Genomic DNA, 22,875 nt, shown 5'->3' with positions numbered 1-22,875 from the left:
GGAGAATCTGTAGTGGTGCAGGCCTGGAGCTGAGCAGTGCCTGCTTTTGAGATGGTATTGCCTCTCACATGGGGAATAAAGTGCCGACATGAACACCTCAACCCTTCCCACAAAGGGGTAGGATTGTCATGTCCTCTTCCTATGAGACAGCCTCATGCACTTCAGGACCCCATAGGCACATCAGGACATGGTGGGCAATCAACAGAGAAAGCAGCAGGAGTGGAGACAGCAATGGCAAACGTGTTGTAAGCAGTGCTGCCTGCTGTCCCTCTATTCACTCTCACTCATGAGGAAGAAGGAAGAGGAACTAGAAATCTGGGCTTGGTCTTAGAGTTACAACATCATCAGCATGGACAAAACATGGTGAGAAGAACCCTGTGGCTGGTGTGTCACAATGGACAGTTCTGGGATCCTCAGCAGGGATATGCTGGGCAGGTGATGCAGGGGAAGTAGCTGTTCATGAGGGAGGGGCTGAGCTGTACGGAGTTCCTGTTTGGCAACGATGTGGTTGAGAGCCTCTGGGCAGGCATAAAAAGACAAGTAAATAAAGGGGATGTTGTTGTTCGGTAGTCATCCCACCCAGGCTGAAAACATTGATGAATTATTCTTAAAGGTTCTAAGAGATACCTCAAGACCAGCTGCCCTTATCCTTATGGCTGATTTCAAAACCACAAGATGTAACCTGGGAACACCACAGATCTAATACAGATAGATCCAGGAGATTCATAAAACAGCTCGCAGCACTGCACTGCACTGACAAAGCCATTGGTAGCAACACAGAGATTTTTCTGTTATATGGTTTTCCTCAGTCTGACACAGTCCGAGCTGCTGAGGCTGGTTGTGCCTCAGCTGCAGGCCCGGCCCTGTTCTCGCCAGATGCCAGCCCAAACGTGGCGAAAGTGAGGAGGGGACACCTTCCCAAACAACCAAGGATCAAGGACCCCGAACCCTCTGCACAGGTGCAGAAGACTCAGTTATGCTTGTGTAACCTTGTAAGCCTGTCATATATCAGTGGGATCAGTATCAGTGATGGGTGTGGAGTGAGACCTTTGGGATTGTAAGTAGAAGACAGTGTAAAGAAATGGGAGTGTTCATTAGTGGAGATGAGCCACCTTGTGCCCTGCGTAGAAATGAAGCAATGCCTCCTCTGTCAACATTTGCCTTTGCAACGTGTTAAGGGAGGTTGTAAAGAAGCAGTAACAACAGCACGGGAGGCCTCCAGGCCCAGCAGAGCTCAGACCTCCCTCGTGCACAGCGCTGACAAAGGCACTGGGAGCAACACGGAGACTTTTCTGTGATTTTATTGCAGTCAACTCTTGGAAAGGGTAGATAACAGCAGGACAAGGGGAAATGGTCTGAAGGTGAGGGAGGGAAGGTTCAGGTTGGATGTCGGGGGGAAGTTCTTCACAGGCAGAGCGGTGAGGCTGCCCAGAGAAGCTGTGGATGCCCCGTCCTGGGAGGTGTTCAAGGCCAGGTTGGATGGGGCCTCGGGCAGCCTGGTCCAGTATTACATGTGGAGGTTGGTGGCCCTGCCTGTGGCGGGGGGGTTGGAGATCCGTGATCTTTGAGGTCCCTTCCAACCCGTTGTTGGCTGTGCCCCAGCTGCAGGCCCGGCCCTGTTCTCGCCATCTGCTGGGGCGGTGTCCTAGTGCTGCCGGCGGGGTGGCCTCTTGGCAGGAGGTGCAGAGGCCTCAGAGTTGCGAGCCCTCCTCTTCGGAGCTCGCCGAGGCTCCCTGCGTGAGCGCTGCCTCACCCTGCTGGTGCCGGAGGGACCTGGCACTGCCTCCCCCGGCTCCTCCAGGGCTGCTGCTTGGCTGGTCCGCAATGGAGCCGGGATGGATGGAGGCTGGCTGGGACCCTCCTCGTTGTCTTCCATGGTGCTGCTGGAGGGCTGTGGGCCGGGATGGGGATTCTGTGCACCACGGGCAGCTGCGGGGCTGCCCTGCTGTCTTGTGGCAGCATGGGAGGCCTCGGGGCCAGGCAGATGTGGCACCGGCCCGTTGCACACCTGTGCAGCTTGCGCAACAAGCCGTTGCACAAAGCTGGCAGCCCGGCTTTGCAGGAAGCTGAATAGCCAGAAAGTCAGAGCTCTCTGGTTCAGGCCAAAGAAACACAGGCCAGAGATGACTTGGCGCTGTGCTGCAGAGGCTGCCCTGTGGTCAGACCCAAAGAGCCGACTCAGCTCCTGGCGCAGCCAGGGCAGCAGGGGCCGGAGTACAGCCGGAGTCTGGCGGGAAACGGACGGCCAGGTGGGCACCGCCCCTGTTTGCTCTTGAGCCGGCGTTGTGTGGTGAGGTGCTGTTCCGGCCCTCTCCTGATGTCCGACGACAAACTCTTCAAAGTTGTCGTCCGCACGCACGGAGTGCAAGATGGACTGCACCCTGCGTTTGCAGAGGGGGCACGTGGGCCTGCTCTCAGCCCACCGCTGGATGCAGCCAAAGCAAAACTGGTGCAGGCACGGCATCACGTAGCTGGCGTCATCCATGGTGTCCAGGCAGATGGGGCAGCGACAGTCCAGCTCAGTGGCCATGCTGTCCAGCTGCTGTGGTGGGCAGGGGAGCACAGGGGAAGAGGATGCTGCAGCTGCAGAGGTCACGCTAGGAAAGGAAGAGAGGCCACGGTCACTCGCTGACCCCGTCAGCGGAGGAACGAGTGCCCGGGTCCCTCAGGAAGGAAACCCTCCCAGTGGGCTGCCCAGGCCGAGGCGTCCCCTTACCGGTTCCCTTTGCTGCTGCGGCCTCCTGGGTGCCCCGGCTGCCTGAGCCAGGCAGGGCGGGGAAGAAGCTGTGGTGGCTCTGGGGACGAGCACTGAGAGCGGCTGTCGGCAGCTCCCAGAGCACGAGACCAGCACCAAGGCTATCCTTGCTGCTCGCTCCAAGCCTCACGGACACGCTCGGCTGGAGTGCAGGCACAAGCCAGAGTGAGAGACTCTGTGCCCGGCTACAGGCAGTGAGGGCCAAGAGGTCACAATCCCTGCTGCGTGTGTCACTATCCCTCACGGAGGGCGTCGGTGCCAGTGATGTCACAGCGGGCGAGCGTCATCTGCAGCGCTCCAACCCCAGCAATGGCATCCGGGTTTTCCGCGGTGCCTCTGTCCGTTCCGTTCCCTATATTGTGTCTGCTCGCTGTTGGCATTTTGCAGCAGTGTCTGGGGCTTTGATCGAGTCTTCCCACGTCGCCCCAGTCGTGACAAATCTCCAGATCCATTCAGCACTGGGATGCCTTCAACAAAACCCACGTTTTGCCTCTTCCTGAGGCAACAGGACACGGGCCTCACTGAGTCTCCCAAGCCAGCACTGCTGCCCTGCCCGCTCCGTGCATTGCTTCCTCCCACATCAGGTCAAAGACGGCCGTGGCTCGCCCCTGGAGATTTTCTCCTGTTTTTCTCCCCTAGCTGGGGGCAGCAGGGCCAATCTCCTCTGCCCAGCAAGCACCAGGCCTAATCCAGGCTCTGCCTCCTTGCCAGAGTTGCAGCCAGGTGTGACGCCGCCCATCCAGAGGGCCTCACAGGAAACTGCTGAGGCAATGAAGCTGGAGCACTTGTCCTGCAAGAAAGGCTTGCGTTGCCAGCACCAGTTCAGAGGCAGCTGACATGAACTGCAATTGGGAGGATCGGGCTGGAGACAGAAAAATCACACTAGTGAGATGTCAGAATCCATAAGGCGAGCTGAGTGCACAGCTGTCGCAAGCCCGTGGACACACAGGCTACTCCAGAAAGAAAAATGTAGCAATGACATCCTCCTTTGCAACAACGTCTAGGCACTGCAATATGAGAAATCAACCTTCACCATTCGGTTCATCAAGAGAATCATTTAGTTCATCGAGAGATTTAGTTCTACCAAGAGAATCTTTCAAAATCTAGGAGGACGGGTGGGAGGTTAACTAACTGGCTTGTTCTACCTAGTGTGCAAACTGCTGGAGAACTTCAAAGCTTGGTGTTTAGGGAACAGACTTCAAGCAATCATCTTTAAGGGAGTAGATTTTAAGCAATCAAGATCATTGCAAGATATCTTGATTCTGGTGGGTCGTTTACGTTGACCCTAACCATTAAGCTTCATATAACCAAAGAACACCCACAGATTTTGCTGAACATACGATGCTCTTAGCAAAGAAAATAGGCCGCACCAGTGAACTTCTGGTGGTTAAACTTGGTAATGAGGCAGTGAGAATACCAGACAAGTTTCTGAATCCTGATGAAAGAAAACATGGCACTGCAGTCAACAGCTCTGCTGCTGCAAGTTCTGACTCTGTAGGAAGACAACCCCATTCCTGTTCTCAGGAAGTAGGACAGAAGATAAATTTTCGTCTTATTATTATTACTAATATTTTATTTTATTAAGAAGGAGAGCACATAGTTTGGAAAGCTAAGGGATTTCTGCTTGGAAGATGGTCTGCTCATGATGGTATTGCTTGCCTTCCCCTTGTCATCCATCTAATTGTGATGTATTAATGTTGTATGGAAATTCTGTCTTCCGGAGAAACTTAGGTTGTGATATTTTGGTTGGTCATACAGCTTGGTTTTTACCATTTAGATTTTCTGTGACAGCATCAAAGAAATACAGATTATGTTTATTTACTTTCATCCTACACAAATGCAAAAACATACCAGGAATCTCAAGAGGTTCAAGAAAGGAGAAGACCGTCATCACCGTGGTAAGAGAATGGTTTAGAAAACTGACAGGAACAGGAAAAAAAGACACAATTTTCTCCTTAGAAATAAATTCGTGGATACAGTTTTCTGTCTCCAAAGGCCTGAATATCCGTGTCATAGTCCTGTGCTTTTGTACGCTTCCTCTTTAGCTACCTCTCCTGAGTCCGTGCCTCAAACTGGCCTTACAGAGGTGCCAGAGAAACAATGTCAACCTCAGTGCTTGGACAAAGGCTGCCTCTGAGGCTGTTTTACTCCAGAAACATCCTGTAGCAGACATCCAGACACACTGTGGGCCTCTCTGTGAAGCTCTCATGGAACCGAAGGCTTACATGGCATTTATTATGATTTTGTGGTGCATGTGTTTCTTGCAGGGTGAAGCTGAATGGCATTTCCAAGGTCTTTCCTACGCACATCTAGCACCACCTCCCGCCCCCTGCCCATTGCAAACGGAATAGTGCATTGCCTTCTTGAGGAGTTGTGTGGTGATCAAGCCGTAGCGTAGGCTGGTGAATTTCATGGCTGTAGCTGTTAACCAGCCATTTACTAAGCTGCCTCACGCTCATTACTGGCTGTACAAAACAACCTGTGAGTGCAGCATTAGCACAGAATGTACATGTAAGTGGAGATTTACAAAGTTCCCCACAAAAGTTAGCTGATTGAAAAAGCAGTTCGTTAAGAAGTAAACCTCTAAAATACTGCTTCTCATGGGGTTTTAATTTTCCCTACAGCACTTGCTGATGAGCGAGTATTACTGCAACTAAGCAACGTGCCTTGTGGTCCGGAGCCCCTGTTTTTTCCTCAGAGTTCAGTAGGTGTTCTGAGTTCTCCTTACAGAAATAATCCCCATCAGCTCCACAGAACAGACACACCTCTGCTCTTTGTTGCTGCCAGCACTGCTGAAACACACCACCCACCGCCTCACTGTGCTCACGTCCACTTTTGGTCTCCACAGATTTGCAGCAAATGCCGCTGGATGTCAGCGGATGCCATTATTTCCACATGGAAGAATTCGGTGACACACCTTTGTTTCATCTGCACCAGATGCCATTCTGTCAGACTGCCCCTCAAGTTGCATTGTAAGCCATTGCTCTCAGCTCCTGGGACTGTATGCTGTGCAACGCTGGTGGACGTAACTTCCCCAGGACACGTAAGGTGCCCTATCCTGCTGTTTGACTGCTTCTTGGTTCTATTCTGTATTCTTTCCCAGCTCTTACGGTAGTACCTCTTCAGTAACCAGAAGCTGACCGAGGTGCTGTTTAGTCTTGTAGCTTACATTCTCAGCCTGTGCGTGTATTTTTGAGGTCTTTGGTATTATTCCACATTGAAGTTACGTGTAGCGCAACAAAAAACGCCTGGTATTGACTGCCAGTTTGCACTAAAAATTTGCACAAGGTGGTAACAACCCTAGTAGCCCACCAGCTCCTGCAAAGCTAACATTAGGTTTGTTACTAACAACAGCAGTACCGTTTTACTGGGACAGCCCGCAACAGGCACAGGCTGTATAGCTGCTTGTGGTGACAACAAGAATTTTTTTTCTGCGGGTATTTTTTATTACAGCAGAGCATCTGAACTTCAGACTCACAGGATCACAGAATGGCCTGGGTTAGAAGGGACCTCAAGGACCATGAACCTTCAACCCCCTGCCACATGCAGGGCCACCAACCTCCCCATTTAATACCAGACCAGGCTGTGCGGGGCCCCATCCAACCCGGCCTTGAACACCTCCAGGCATCCACAACCTCTCTGGGCAGCCTGTTCCAGCACTTCACCACTCTCATAATAAAGAACTTGCAGAGGGGGCATGTGGGCTACCAACAGACACAACCAAAGCAGAGCCGGTGGTGGCACGGCTTCATCTATCTTGTGTCATCCATGGTGTCCTGGCAAATGGGACAGCGATGGTCCAGCACAGTGGCCATGCTGTCCAGCTGCTGTGGTAGGTACGAGAGCGCAGGGGATGAGGGGCTGCTCCTCACCCCACCTCTGCAGCTGCAGGGGTCAATCACCATAGGAAAGGAAGAGAGGCCACGGTCACTCGCTGACCCCGTCAGCGGAGGAACGAGTGCCCGGGTCCCTCAGGAAGGAAACCCTCCCAGTGGGCTGCCCAGGCCGAGGCGTCCCCTTACCGGTTCCCTTTGCTGCTGCGGCCTCCTGGGTGCCCCGGCTGCCTGAGCCAGGCAGGGCGGGGAAGAAGCTGTGGTGGCTCTGGGGACGAGCACTGAGAGCGGCTGTCGGCAGCTCCCAGAGCACGAGACCAGCACCAAGGCTATCCTTGCTGCTCGCTCCACACCTCATGGACACGCTCGGCTGGCATGTGGGCACAGTGAGGGCCAAGATGTCAAAATCCACTGCTGCGTATGTCACCTGTCCTCATGTAGGGATGTCCATTACCATAGACATTACAATGGGCGATCGTCAGCTGCAGCAAAGCAACACCAACAAATGCATCTGTATTTTCCCCAGTTCCTCTGTCCATTCCATTCCCCATATCATGTACAGGTGGCACTTGGGTTTTGCAGCAGTGACCAAGGCTTTGACTGTGTTTTTGAACAGGCCGCCCCAATCTTGATTCATCTCCAGATCCATACAGCACAGTGGTGCCTTCAACAAAACACATCTGCCTTTGAGGTAGCAGGACATGGGCCTAATGACTCTCCTTATATGCCTGCAGTTCTGCCCAGTCCTCTGCATCAAAGGAAGCCCTTGGCTTGCTCTCAGAGATTTTTTCTATTTTTCTCCCCTACTTGAAGGTAGCAGGCCTATTCCAGGCTCTGCGTCCTTTCTTGAGCCACATACAGGAGTGACATCAGCAAGGAAGAGGGGCTCATTGGAGACTACTGCAACACTCAAGCACTTGCTCTGTGAGAAAAGCCTGTGTGGCCAAACCTGGTTCAGTACAGAGCAGAAAAGGGGAGTTATGAGTTAAAGAGGAGTTATGAGGTTCAGGCTGGAGAGAAAGAAAGATCATGGTGAAGCTCATTAAACACCAGTGATACATGGAATCTGTAAGTCTAGAGGTTTTGAAAAGCTGAGTGAGTACAATCCAGTCACAACTATTGTACGTCCGTTTACACCAGTTAAGTCCAGGAAGAGAAAGCACTGCCAGTCTAAAAGGTAGCAATTACATCCTCAGTTGCATCAACATCTAGAAATTGCAATATGAGAAATCCACCTTCTTCATTTCGTTCATTGGTTTCCAAGAGGATATTTCAGAATCTAAGAGATCAGGTGGGAGACTGACTATTTGATTGTCCTGTTTTGCTTTCGAAAGAAATTCCTGCATTGAAATGTTTGGTGCAGTGCTTTGATGTGGCAAAGGATAAGTGGTAAAATTTACAAAAGCAATTGAGGTTGAATTTTGACATCATTAGGTCTATGGTTGGGATTAGTTTCATCTTTCCCACACAAACTGGAAGGAAAGTGGAAAACTAAACATAAAAAGAGAAAATAGTACTCAGAGGAAAATAAAATGTGAGACCTCCCTAAAACGGGGTTTTATTCAGTGCCCAGCTAGCAGCTCCCACTGTCCCTCACCATATGGAGATACTCATGCTGAAAAGAATTCTATTCAAGTAACAAAAAAGAAATGCCATAGTCAGGGTGAGATGCCCATGGGTCCCACTCACTGCCCTCAGGTCCCCTCTGTTTGGGGAGCAGAGCCCCTTTGCCTCCTGCTCCAGCTGGGGACTAACTGTTGCAGGTGAAACAGTCTCCCTGGATGACTCCAAGAGATCAAAGCCCTTTAGCTCAAGGCCTCCATCTCTTGGGGTGATTTTAACAGCCCAAGTCTGAGTGCCATTGGCTTGTCAGAACTGCCACGTGCTGCCCACTGACAACCTTTCTTCTACACCTCCATATCTCCCATTTGCACACTGCATGTGCGCCCGCAATTGGCACAGCAGCACTTCTCATGGCTTCCATTCCTCTAAATTTCCCCAGATTCAGAGGAAACTGCCAAAGATGTCATGACGTTTTCTAAACACTTCTGAAAGCATGTCCTGCAGCAGCCTTCCAAGGAAAAAGGCGTAGAGACCTGCAAAAGAAGATTTGGAGTCAACCAACCCAAACCTAAATTTATGCCTTGGATATATGTCTGTATGTCTATCAATTAGGGAATTTAAGAACTCTGATGGGAGTGTTGAAAAGATTAATCAATCTTTTCATCCTGTCGCTAAGCATGGTTGGGGCCCAAGGCAGGGTTTGTAGCTGTAGCCAGAGCCCTAGTGCATGCGGGGCAGCAGGACAGACTTCTTGTGTATCACAGACAGGCTTTGAGTGCTTGAGAATTTGAAAGTATGAGAATGAATGAGACCAACTTGTGTTCTTCCACTTTTTATCTGTAAGTAAATCACCTACCTCTCCTGTTTGCCCCCTCCTGGTATTTACCACACTGGCAGAGTTTTTGATCCTGTCAGTATACAGCCTCAGCTGCATGAAGCAATCCCCTGCTTTTAACAGCTTCCCTTATCCTATAACCAGTAGTCATTGCTAAGCCTCTGTCCACACTTTGTTAATCCCCTAAATCCTTGCACTGTTTCTCCAGCACAAGGTTGCTCACTCCTCATTACAATGGTGGAAACCACTTTTCCTCTTCTGGATTCTGGAAGTCCCATTCTGAAACTGTCTCACTGGGACTCATGCTGAAGGCGTTAGTTGCTCCTGCAAGATGGTAAATCTGCCTGTGCTGCAGCACCAAGAAGTAACAAGCCTGACAGTAGTCACTTTTTTTCCAACCTTAAGCCTTTGAAAACAAGCTGCCTGGGTCCTGAAGTTTTGTTGTCCAACTGCTTTCTATGTACTTCATCCCTTCATTACAGATTTGGTTATAAGCAAGTCCATGGATATACCTGGATTGTTTTATCCCAAAGCAGTCTAACCATGCCAGATGGAAGAAATGAGTCTGTGAAGGTAACCTGACGCCAACCCTGGTTCTTGGAGGCACTGATGGGTGGGTGTCCGTGGGTAATTTTATCAAATAAATGTGGAGAACTGGTGACCAGGCCTGGAACCACTGAATTGGGCTGCTGGCAGAAATGATCAGCTTCAGCTGAGGGATACTGGCAGACGGATACTAAGCATAAACCATGACCCCGCTTTCTCATTTTAAGCCATGACAAAGTTCAGATACTAGAGTGCAGGTAAGTTACTGCACTTAACTTACTGCTAAGTGATTGAAGGAACATGGCAGCTTCCTCCACCTGCTCTGCCTCAGGCTGCTGCTGCCTGGCTGCTGTACAGCTGGCTCCAGCCCAAATGCTGCCCCCAGCAGCCCCACACATAGGACCCCACATCTGAGGGGCACAGCCTCCAACCCCGGGGATGGCAGAGCCAGCAGGCCCTGCTGCAGGCCCACATGCAACATCCCTGCGATATCATCAGCACTCACACACCCTCCGCTCCCAGCACAGAACAGCACAGCCCCTCTGTGGCACAGCCCCTCTGGGCTTCTCAGCTGCCTGTGCACCCCCAGCTGCCTGATGCCCCCAGTTTGACACTGGGGCCTGGCACCCCGTCCATTCATTCCTTCCTCAGGAGCCGGCACCCAATCCTTGACACTCCAACACGTGTGAGACAGAGACAGAGATCACAGAGAGAGATTGCTGAGAGAGGATTTAATAGAGACAGAACAGGCTGTGGTGATCAGACGCAGACCTCAGACAGACAAACGTACTGACTGGCAAGGATTCACACGCGAACAGCCCCTTCCTACCTATCTCTTCTATCTGCTCCCCATTTTGCTGACCCCTGTCCCCTTCCCTTACAGGCCACCCTGTCAGCTGACACAGTGCCACTGACCCCTCTGACATCCTGGACCCTCATATCTACATCCTTATCACTGCGAAGACCTACTTTGTGTGCAGTTTCTTGCCAACCCATCAGTTAGTGTGAGTGACCAAGCTGGTTTCTTGTTCTTGTCTCTGTTACATTTGTATACCAGGTTTGTGCCTCCGTACATTTTATTGCTTCCCCCTTTCCTTGGCATCCTACTTAACAAGGTCATCAATCAGATCATCATACTGCAATAAATACTTTCACACTCCACATTAACAAGCAGCATGACTGCTTCTGTTACCATGTATGGATCAAATTTGTGTCTGTCTGTGTTCTTGTTTATGGCTTCCACCTTTTCTTAATGTCCACTTTTGTGCTGAGAAAGTCCTCAATCACACACCCTTAAAGGAGAAGACACTCTCCCACTTATCTTCACAATTTGCACGTAATTGAAAAATCTTATCAACACTGTGTTAGAAAGGAATATGGACTAGAATATAGCAGAAAAATGAAAAAAAAAATCTTTATTTTTACAGTTGTACAAATAAGAAAACAATCCCCAATAGCTGTACTTGGAATAATATTAAAGTGTCAAACATGACAATTCTGACAGAATACATATCAATACTTTAAACCACAGAAATTGTGTTACATATGCTCAGTAGCAGTAGTACTGTGCAGGAATGATGCTCTCTGTAAACGCTCTTCCTTTATTTTATCTACATTTAGAACAATTGTGCTTTTCCCAACACACAGCAACAGTGCTCTTAAAAATAAATAACGTGCAATTTCAGATTAATATCCTGAAATATGCTAATCTAGATCCCCATCTAAATCCCGGACACATCTCTCCAGGAAAGTCACTGTAAGGAGTGCTCAGCACTTTTTTCAGATCAAACACTAATAAAATGTTCTGAACCTACACCTATTTTTCTTCAAATTGCAATCAATTGAAAAAAGAAAGTTTTTTAAAAAAAAAAAAAGGTGCTGACCTCAGGCATGTACTGATTCTCTTGTTTAATAAAATAATGATAGTTTTTACTAGACATTGTACTGTGTAAACAAGCCAAAGTCTGAAAGGTTCAGTGGAGAGTGGCTCAGAGCTGAGAGAGAAAGAATTTTCCCAAAGCTGAAAACTTAACAATGAAAGGTATTTATATAGCATATATTCATATTATCTTTATGAAATATAAGAGAAAGACTGTCTGCCGCAGCAACATTAATATACAAGATGTTAAACAATTTGTAATAAATCTACATGAATGAAATTGAGTTCTTCAACGTAGAGCTGCGATAAGATTTGGAAAAATATGCAGGGCTGTCCTGATGTAGCTCCTGGTTCTTATTTTTAACGTGTATTTTAAAAATATGGCTGGCAATTACCATGGCTTATGGGAGGATAAATTGGAGGAACACTCAGTCAATGGGTATTCCACAGATGATCATCGCAATATTAAGTATCTTTCTTTTTATGCTATCTACTTCATGTTTGTTGTGGGTGGTGTTGGATGATAGAAGTAGCAATTTTAATAAAGCCTGTTATCTGATAGGGAACACAGAAGGTATGAATATTTATAGAAAAACAGAAATGATCTATGGAGGTTTGGAGGTATGGAGGTTTGAGCTGTTCACCGCTGCACTGAGAAGGATCAGTAGGTGAAATATATCCCACTGTAAAGTCCTTATGCAGCTGCTAAGCATTTGGGGTACCTTTGCTTCTCCACTAGGTCAACTGTAGGGAAAAAGTCATACAGGTGACCCGGGACCTGGGATGCCAGGAGAGACATGTACAAAGATCCCACAGCAATACAGAAGCAGGTCTAAAGGAAAGGTGAGAAAAGATGTTTGCAGAGTCCACTGCTACGGCTCCCTAGCAGTAACAGGGCTAACAACCAAGGCCATTAAACCTACCAGGAAAACTCCAGGGTACATCGCAACTCAGGTCAACCTAGAGCAACTGGTAACCACTGTCACAAACTAATTCAAAATGGACAGCTTGCAGCACAGTTTGTACTTTGATTTACTTGAATTCTCTTTTTGCTGATAGACTAACACCACTTCGAAGAAAAAACATTCCTGGAGAAACAGATGAAGCTCACTAGATGCTCTTCTGAGCTTCTGCGAGACTGGCATCTGTGAATTCACCAAGGGAAAGTCAATCAATGTGTACAAAATGCATTTCAAAAACTTGACACTAGCTGTTGGGAAACAATATTAATATGCCCACCTTCTATTAAGGAAATATCTTGTCCTAAACTGCAAGTTTTCACAGTGTACACAGAACATTCTGTTGCTGATCAATATCAAGGTAAACATTCTACCTTCTAAACATTCTACATTCTACTAAGTACTGCTACTTAGTTCCTAGTCATGCCTTTGTTTCAGTGGTGTTCACGTTAGGATCTTATCCCACACCTCTGTATATAGCTGAAGTAAATTGTCCAGGTGAATAAGGAAAGATGCTACTCTGTCCTAGGTAAAGCACAATAATTTCTGTTTCTCATCAACTTTTAGCAAAACTGTCTGAAAGGCAGTGATTTAATCTACTAAAATGGCATAATCAGAGACCTCTAGCCATGTGTGATGAAATATATGCGAATACATAAAAAGAAAAGTAGTTAACAAGTGGTGTTTTTAACTAGTAATATTTGTTAGTGCCATGCTACATACTGCTCAAACTAGGATAGATAAAACCAAACATCACTGGAGATGAAAATCTAACCTAGAGCTGAAAACATCACAAGAAAATACTCCTGGCATCCATCTCCTTAGTCTAGCCTTACGTGAGAAGGGTGAAACCATAGTGTTTTTACTTCACCTGCTCCTGAAGAGCTAAAACATACTGTATGCACACATGTACTGCATATTGTTGTATGTTTTACTGACCCTCCCATGCCCTCCTATATCCTCTTCATTTCTGAAAGAAAAGAGGGAAAGAATTCTGAATTTCATGGATAAACAAAGTTGATGCTCAAAAAAATCAGTGTAAAATAATGCAGCTCTGTGTTATTTCAGAGAATTATCCATCAGAACATCAAGTTGATAGAAAAGAGGTATATCAGATGGGGTTATCATCCAACACATTAGAAATGTGAGCTTTAAAAGAACTTTTTGATCTGCAGTTCATTTATTTTCCATTTAACTGGACATCTTCCTCTTTAACCATATTCCACTGTGTCACCTGAGTTTCTTTAGACTTTGTATTTTCCATTCAATTAGGAATAAAAATCACATATATATTTGAATGTATGAAACAATTTCTTTACTCTTGCAGATTTTTCTGAAGAACGAAATTATATAGGCAAAGTCTTCACTTTTGAGATGCTTAGTTCAAAAACTTAAACACGTTCCCCTCAGCAGCAAAGAAGCATCGTTAAATCTACTTTATTTCTTCAAGGAAAAAGGTGTATACACTGTAAGAGTAATCTTTGGTACCAAAAATAAGGGCACCTTTTTGTAAATGTCTTCAAATATGAACACAACAGAAACACTCTTAAAAAAATGGCTCAAATGACCTATCTCTGAGTGCTCCCATGTACTGACAGCTGTAGCTAGAAAAACAATTGAGAGGTTAAGAGTTGTGTGACAGTAGGCTACAACACAATAACAACTGACACAGTATTTTATGTTTCCCTCCACCCTCCTACCTTTATGTTTTTTTGTGGTTTTTTTTTTTTTTTTTTTTTTTTTCCTAAGACAATTCCATAAAATATTTACTTTTAATTACTCATTACATCCTCAAAATCCTTTAAGGATTCAATTACTCAAAAGCAACAAAACCCAACCAACAGCCATAAGAAAAACAGCAACAAAAGCTCAGGTTATAATACAAGATCAGAAACAGTCCCCTGACTAAATGCATTTACTTGTTTGACCTTATGGATTTCACTTTCTCTACTCAATTCCATCATGATATATATATATATTTTTTTCTGCCAAAGCCTAGTTTCTTTACAGAAGAAAATATGTTGTCCCCAGGTGATGTCTTCTCTCTGACCACAGTGGTAAGTCAGCAGTAAGCAGGCTATATTTTTTTTTCTTTAATTCATGATGAACGTATCATTGGATACTGTAAACACTACTGAATATACATTCAAACTTTGTTCTTAGTGAAAGTGGCACTTACTTGAACCCTTGCAGTCAAAATAGCTTAGTTTTATAGCACTTTGCAGGTATAATAGCTGGTTATGTAATTCTGATAAAATTCCTTTTTCCAATGGCTGAAAGGGTATTGAAGCATATCCTCACTGGGATCCCACTGCCATTCCACAGCATCTTTATGATGAAGAGCATATTCCAAACTTCTTACTGTACTTCACATGTGCTTTACTGCTGTACACATTTCCCTGTTGTTAACTTAAGTGCTCCTCTGTTATGTAATACATATAACGTTTTAAACTCTAATGGCATCCTGTGAGGACTGGCATTAGAAAAGTACCGATACTTCAGATCATCATAATAATGATATTTGACTGGTTTTCCATGTAAATCCTTTGGGAATGGCCAAAATCCATACAGGTGAATTTCATCACAAAATCTGGTAGCAAGTGTGTACATGAGGAGACCAGTGCTGGGTCGTTTGATGTGGACCTTGTTTGTCAGCCAGTAGCTGCAAAGAAAAAAAAAGTACATTAAAATCCTCTCATACAACTTCCAGTGAATAAATCATGTAAATCATGAGAAAGTGCTCAGAGACAAAAACAAACTGGTGGAGCAGTTGAAATATTGGAAGGAAGGGATGCCATCTGGAGCACGTTTGAGAGGTGTGCACGGATAAATATCATAAAGTTCAACAAAGGCAAATGCAATCCAAATCCTGCACATGAGCTGGGGCAATCCAAAGCACAAAAATGGACTTACAGCAGCTCTGATGGGAAGGAACTGGAGGAGCAGTGCTCTGCGCTGCACTGTATCACACTGTGAAGTACTCAAACTGACAATGTGAGCTCGCAGCACAGAAAGCAAACTGTATTGTTGGCTGCAGTGAAAGAATTGCAGCTAACAGGTTGACAGATCAACAGAAGAAAGACATGGACTGTCAAGATTGGGTCCAGAGGAGGGCCACAGACACAATCATATGGCTGGAGCACATCCCCTGTGAAGAAATGTTGAGACAGCTGGGCTTGTTCAGTCTAGGCAAGAGAAGGCTTTGGGGAGACCTAACTACAGTTTTTCTGCACTTTACTTACAGCACCCATTAAGAAATGCAGGGAGACATTTTTTTCCAGGGCCTATAGTGATAGGACAAGAGATAATGGTTTTAAACTAAAGGAGGGGAGACTGAGGTTAGATGCTAAGAGGAAATCCTATACTCAGAGGGCGGTGAGGCCCTGGCACAGCTGCCCAGAGAAGCTGTGGATGCCACAACCCTGGAGGCACTCAAGGACAGACTGGATGGGGCCCTGGGCAGCCTGAGCTGTTGGAAGATGTCTCTGTTCATGGCAGGGAGATCAGAACTGGATTATTTTTAAGGTCCTTTCCAATTCGAACCATTCTATGGTTCTGTGATTCTACACTTATTTTTATCTATTCATTTTTTAAACATCCATTTTCCCCATCAAACAAGCAAGTCTCTTTCTTCTCTCTAAACTGAGATCATAATCAGTGACACTATATTTAATATGCCTTTGTACCACCAGGAAGAAAAACAACAGTGCTGGAGAAAGGGTAGCTAAATTAAGTTTCCCTTTCAGGCTTCAACTCTGATAAGAACCCACAATGTCGGCAACTGCTAGAAAACTTCCATTAACATCCTTGATGCTGTGATCAGGAAACACAGCTCTTGTCATAGGCTTTCACCCCATGCAGTATCCAATTCACCTCATCAAATCAACCCTACACTGAATATCTGATTAGCCTTGCAATTACTTCACAGATTATTTGACTAAATATAGAGAAATATAAACAAAGGTAAATACAATGTTTGTAACTAAATACAAATTTAGCTTTAATTAGTTTGCTTGGAAGTACTTAGAGCTTCCTATTTTCGAACAGCAGTCTCTGGAAAAACTCAAAATCTTGTATTTATAATTGTGAAATGGTTTGATTTTGTACTCAACAGCACACAAACCCACCTAAAACTACAGGACTGTTACTCTTCTGAAGCAATAACAACATTTGATTGGCAGCTTAAAAGCTGCAGGTAGTTTTCAAAGACATAAGTGGCAGGTAGATACAGAAGGCACATAGAAACTGGTCAGGATTCTGGCACATAACTAACTTTGGTATCTTCAAAATTCACTACCAAAATTTTTTTACATTCTAAATCTTTAAAAATTAGACTTCAATAAACTAATGCCATTCTATTATTATTGCTAACATAACTTTCCCATCCTTGATTCAACCGAGTTACAGAAAAAGAAGGGCACTTAGACATTTAAACCTGTTCATTCTGCTGGTCCAGATAAACATCATCCACACACATAGCTGTACTGGTCAAACTGTGGGAACAAGAAGCTGTAAAACCAGAAAAATAATCAAGTCCTTATACAGCACTGCCACACAAATCTAAACCATTGCACTGTATCACTACACTCTTAGAAGGGGTCAAAGGAGATTAGCCTTACCAGCACAGAGTTAGTCTTGTGTTAAACAGTTATAATAAGATTGAAGCTTAGATAGTATCATATTAAAAGCGTTTAGAGAAACAGCAAAATGACTCTCACCCAAATGACAAAAAACAAGAGCATGTTTTTAACCAAACAGTGAACAGACTCAAAAGCAACAGATGCTATATATAACATTAATAATAATCTTTGCATTGCACTTGGCCTCTTCAGTTTCCCTTTTCCAAAAACACAGGCCCTACAGGCTAATGTCTTTGAATCAAAGATATGTGTGAATGAGATTATTTTCCATTGTACTCAGTTACTTTTTTGAAAGCTGAAGGAATCTATGAGCAGAAAGCAATTCTAAGCTGACTGACTGTCTCACCAAAGACAACAAAGCAAATGAGTCAGAATTTTGTTTGACTGTAAAAAAAAAGGTAGCACAGTAATAAGTGCAGTTAAGAGGCAAATACAGTGCGGGATAGTTCCAAGTACAAATGACCAATGTACTGAATGTACTGCACATCATTTTTCATGAACTTGAGCTTTGAGACAAAAGCTCCTGATATATAAAGCTAAGCATTCACTTCCTACTCTGAGAAACTGATACAACATTTTTAAAACAGGACAAGTTAAAGGAGAGACTCTTACTGATTTTGTTTGACGTGAGTCAGCAGTGTGTGCAGGTGACCAAGAAATAGCTAAGAGTAGCCTGGCTTGTATCAGACATACAGTGGCCTCATACACTGGAGAAGTGATTGTCCCCCTGTACTCAGCTCTGGTAAGGCCATACCTTGAATGCAGCACTCAGTTTTGGACTTCTTAAAAGATGCATATTGAGTCACTTGAATATATTCAGAGAAGTGCAATGAAGCTGGTGAATGGACTAGAAAAGAAGACTTACAAGGAGTGGATGAAGGTTATAAGGTTATTCAGTGAGGAGGAGACTGAAGGAAGACCTCAACACTCCCTCTAACCACTTGATAGGAGGCTGTAGCAAGAAGGATGTCCATCTTTTACACAGGTGATACGTGACAGTATAAGGGGAACCACTCAAGTTGCATCAGGGAAGATTTAGACTGGATATTAAGAATGGAAGGGATATTTAGGCACTGGAATGGGATGACCAGGGAAGTCGTAGAGTTGTCATTTGTCTCCTGTAGCACTTAGAGACAAGGTTTAGTGGTGGACTCAGTTGTGTTAGGTTGATGGTTCGACTAGAAGACTTTAAGGGTTTTATTTGTGACCAATGATCCTATGATTTTTTATTACTGTTACTTTTGAAAGTTTGCTTGTAGAAAAGTTTTTGAAAAAACTAAGCTTAGCACTTTTGGCAGTTTGTATCATAGATGTAGTAGAACAGACTGAAAGTAAAACTTTTTAATATTCATATAAATTAGAATTTATATCTTCAGAAATAATTTTGTATCTGCTCTAATTACATGTAGTCAGCTATCTACATGACTGTCTCTAGCCAAACAGTAATCAGACTTGATGTATCTAGTACAATAGCCTACAACTGCCATCATTCAAACTGAATTTCAACCTTACAAGATGATTACTGCAGAGAAGAAAGGGAACAGTAAATGGATGTATCTTAATACCTGAGAGGGCCACAAAAACTTCTAACTGAGAGCTTCTGTACAGAAGTATTAAAGACATAATGAAGAGCATTTCACAATTTCAGGACTTAAAAGCTCCGTCTTCTTTTCTGCTTGTCACAGAAAAAGTAAATTTCTCTCTTTGGTTTCTCTTAAACATGAAAAAGATATCCAAGCTCTGCAGTTCAAATGTGGTACTGACTGCACTTACTATCAAGAAGGTAACACAATTGTCTGATATTGTGGAATAGATAAAACATTGCTGCAGTGAATGCAAATGGCATGGGCAAAATTAGAGGATTAGATAAAATCGAACAACTCATGTACTTCTTCAGAGGTGCATGCAGAGTTCAGAACTGGTCATGAACTACCTGTGAGTCAGAAAGACAAACCTCTTATATCTTATCTGTAATTCAAGACACCTTCGTGCTGTGAGATATTTGCAGGTCAATTATTGTTATTTCAGGAACTGCAAGAAGGCTTTCAACTACATATAGAGAAGTAGAAGTAGGAAAACTTTTCTCTACCTAGAAGTTCCTATCCCATACTTGCTGTACCTCCATCACAATCAATAAAATTATATTAAAAAATAAGAGCTTACGAATTTGTTACTACTGAAGTCAAGAAATTCTCAGAGTTCTTGAGATTAGGACTTTCTACATCTACTTTTGAGCATATTTCTATTTCTTCACAACATTTCATGACGCCTTTACATCCTTACAAATATTCATCTTTTTGGTTTAACCGTGAAATGGTTTAACTCAACCTCGCATGAAAGAAATTGAAATAAAGCGAAGCAAAATGAAAAGCAGAATGTGAGCAGAATACAATATAAAACATTTCTGCTTGGATCAGATAGTAAAGTTTCTGTCAAAATGGTTATTCCCACCCAGATACACAACTCTCCAATTGCTATTATCAATCCTTTGACACTGGGAACAGAGCGGTAACACGCAGTACAAGTTACGAATCAGGTGTACTCTACACTGGTCTTAAATCTTGAGTCAGCAGTATACTTTTGTAATTTGTTATGATCTGGAAAAACGAATAGAATTTTAAAGGAAATGAGTATGAGCTCCAAAATTCCTTCAGAAAACAAACGAAGAAGTAAAAGTCTGCCCTAATGAATGTGAGATACATCAATATTATACACATAATAGCCACTGGTAAAAGACATGCTTGTCTTATGTAAAATGTCAGTATTTTGGCCTTTACACATATTGAACTTGCTTCTCCCAGATGAAAATATCACCTGTAGTTTAATTTGCAGTCAAAACCCCCAGACTTCCATTTACATCTAGCAAAATACCTTTGCATTTATAAAAATGGAATGCAGTATTAAAAGCATGATTTCAGAGGAAATGTTAATTGAATAGCATATTGCTACCTGGTCAAGACTCCCTGCTGACAAAAATTCAAATAAACAATCAAAAATATAGACATCTGTTTAAAAGATAGTGGACAAATGATCTTTTCACAATGACAAATACATGAAACAACTGATGTCAATCTTCATTACATTAAATGGAGAATCTAGATGACTATTATTTTCTCTGCTGCTGTGGAATGGATGAATTCTAACTACATTAGAACATGATATGTGCTTTTCCTAGGCTCTACTTCGTTAACAAAGAAAATCTGAACTGATGGGCTATGTTAAATTATCTCATAATTTAGCATATTTAACGCTTTTACTTGCTGTATCTGTGTACCAAATTCAATAGTGTTGCCCAGCATGCTAGATCAGAATCTGGATGTGTGTATTTCAGTGCATTTTTAACTGTTTTCTTGGATCAGGATTGAACAGGAGGAAACAAAAAAGTATGTAAATCCAAACAGCTCCTAAAGATTACTTATTAATCTCTGTTCATAGATAGGTATGTCAGTTTCAGTGTGAAACTGCTTTTGTACACTTGTCTGGCAGTGAAATTCTTTTCTTTCTAAAGCCACTAAATTGAGAGAATACTTTTAACTGAGCTTTACATTTCATATAGTACTTATATAAAATATATAAATGTATATAAAATATACATTTATATAGTATTACAAGAAGAAGCCAGAGCTTCCACACTGTCTCAATTACATTCTTTCAAAAGAATTTTTAAAAAAAAAGTTATTTCTGTATGAAGACAAAGAAACTGGAGTAGCTTGAAAAAGGGGACAAACAGGGTTTTAACGACCTAAACAAAAAGACTGCAATATAAAGGCTATGCATCCATTAAATAGTAGACATTATATAGTATGACAACATCTAACCTACTAAAAAGAGTGAAACTCAGAAACTGACAAACACTGGGTCGCAGATGAAGTTCCTTCTCACGGATCTGCTAAGCTGTTGGCCTCAAGAGCACAGCTTGGCACCTCCTCTGTGTTTAACATTTCCATCCAGTTGGCATTCAGTATCCATATGACAGCAAGCAAGGAAAGAATCTAGTTCAGCCGACAGTTCAGAGAGAAGACAGGGTCTTAGACCCAGATGTCTAAGACGTTGGATGTCATGCTGGATGGCATGTTACAAATAGCAATTTATATTGAAGAAAGAAGGATCTTGTCACAGAAGCATTGCATAGCTTACCATAAAACAATGCTTCTAACTGTAGTCATTTTAAGTAATTATTCTCAAATAAGGAAAGTTGAATCAGTTGTCTGACTTTAGCCTTTTAAAGTCAAAGCTGAAACTTCCACCATCTTCAGTGAAGCAGGATCTAGACTCAATTTATTTAGCTTATTTTCTAGAAGACGTTAGTTAAAATAACACTCTGAAGGAATAAAGCCTCTGCTAGTTCTCAGCTACTTCTTTTTGAACTTTCATGTTTTCAGTGGGATTAATCACATCAGTGATATAAACAACCCTTCATCTGACCCTCTCAACTGTATTAATTAAATGCATTAATGTATTAATTAAAAATCTATTAGGCAGAATACTCCATAAGGAAAGCATGAAAGGATTCAAGTACAAATAACACTGAGAATGCAACAGCCACTACGAAAACACTGCTGAGGGTTTGCATGAGACTGCCTTCTATCTTTCAATGTATGGTATTTTGAAACAGTATGTATAATTACCTCAGCAAAAGAAACTGTTGTTTAATGAAGAGATGAAACATTCCTCAAACTGTCATTCACTTTCAACTAAGCTTAATTAACTACATCAATATTAAGGACTGTTTTTTCTTTATTTTCCCATTATCCCATCATCTTACACTGTTAAGTTCCAAATTCCAATTTTTGCTTATGAAGAAGATTTAAAAGACCGCTCAAGAGCTTGGACTGTGCATGGAAACTTTGCTGTGAAAGAGAATGAAAAAAATTAATGACATCAATGGTGAATATGACCGTGGTACATGGTACACACATTATATTGCCCCAGCTATCAGTACTCATGGCCTCCAGGCCGCTATGAAGCTCTACCATCTTTCCACATACATTTAACCACTGTGTACATAGTCTATTCTGGATGTGGCAAAATAATTTAGAACATATTGAAGCTTACTATTTCCTGTCTCCAAAAAAAAAAAAGGAATGATCTGCTCCCAGGGCAGCCTTATCAATTTATGGCAAATCACCTCGTAAGAAAAGGATGAGCTAAGGATAAAGAAGTATCAAGTCACTGCATAGCACTGCATTTCTTTTGCCAGTTAATTAAGAATCACTTGCCAGTTAAAACCATGTAAGCATATGAACTCTTTGTTCATACATGAAAAGATTTTGGTATCATAGGTGGAATCCTCCACAGCTGTCAGTGACATAAACCACATAGTATTTGGAAGTATAAGGCAGAAATTTTTATAAATGAAGAAGAGAGTCTTCTCAGACACTTTACAGAATACTTGTAAGACTGACAATGTGTCAACCTTTGACCCACTTCAGCAGTATTTCCAAGCCATCAAAACACTCTCATTTGAAACCAGATGACCTTCACTTTTCATATCTAAAAAGTAAACACTGAGCTTGGCTTGGAACAAGACTGAAAGATGAATAAGCCTCTTTAGATATTTAATAAGAAAATTCAGCAAAAGAAAGGAAATACCCCTCTTTTGGTCACTGATGAATCAGTGACAACGGCTTTTTTTATGTTAAGCTGTAAGATTATGTGATAAGGAACTCATACATTTCAGCGTACTAAGGTGGTATGATCAAACTGCAGAAACATTGACCCTTCATTCATAAACAAGGACTTTCAAAAATGCCCACGTTTTTGATTATCATGCAGAAGCATTCCAGCAGAACAGAGGGACAACTGTTTCCTCAGAAATGCCCACTAACAAATATGAGACACACCATGACTGCAGAAAATATGGGC

At 43.4% G+C, this 22,875-nt stretch overlaps 1 protein-coding gene across 1 annotated transcript in view; it reads right to left on the bottom strand.

The window, feature by feature from the left end:
* Positions 1 to 14,749: 14,749 nt before the first annotated feature.
* The window catches only part of ST8SIA4 (ST8 alpha-N-acetyl-neuraminide alpha-2,8-sialyltransferase 4), a gene marked incomplete at both ends in the record, with an annotated part of 49,642 nt that continues 41,516 nt past the window's right edge, over positions 14,750 to 22,875 (bottom strand). Inside the window, one exon of the mRNA XM_079548654.1 lies at positions 14,750 to 15,032. Coding sequence (XP_079404780.1) covers positions 14,750 to 15,032 — 283 coding nt within the window. The remainder of the gene's footprint in view (positions 15,033 to 22,875) is intronic.

Source organism: Tetrao urogallus (genome assembly GCF_951394365.1).
Source record: "Tetrao urogallus genome assembly, chromosome: Z".
Taxonomy (NCBI): domain Eukaryota; kingdom Metazoa; phylum Chordata; class Aves; order Galliformes; family Phasianidae; genus Tetrao; species Tetrao urogallus.
The sequence above is the reverse complement of the archived record's forward strand: the minus strand, read 5'-3'. Positions and strand labels throughout refer to the sequence as shown.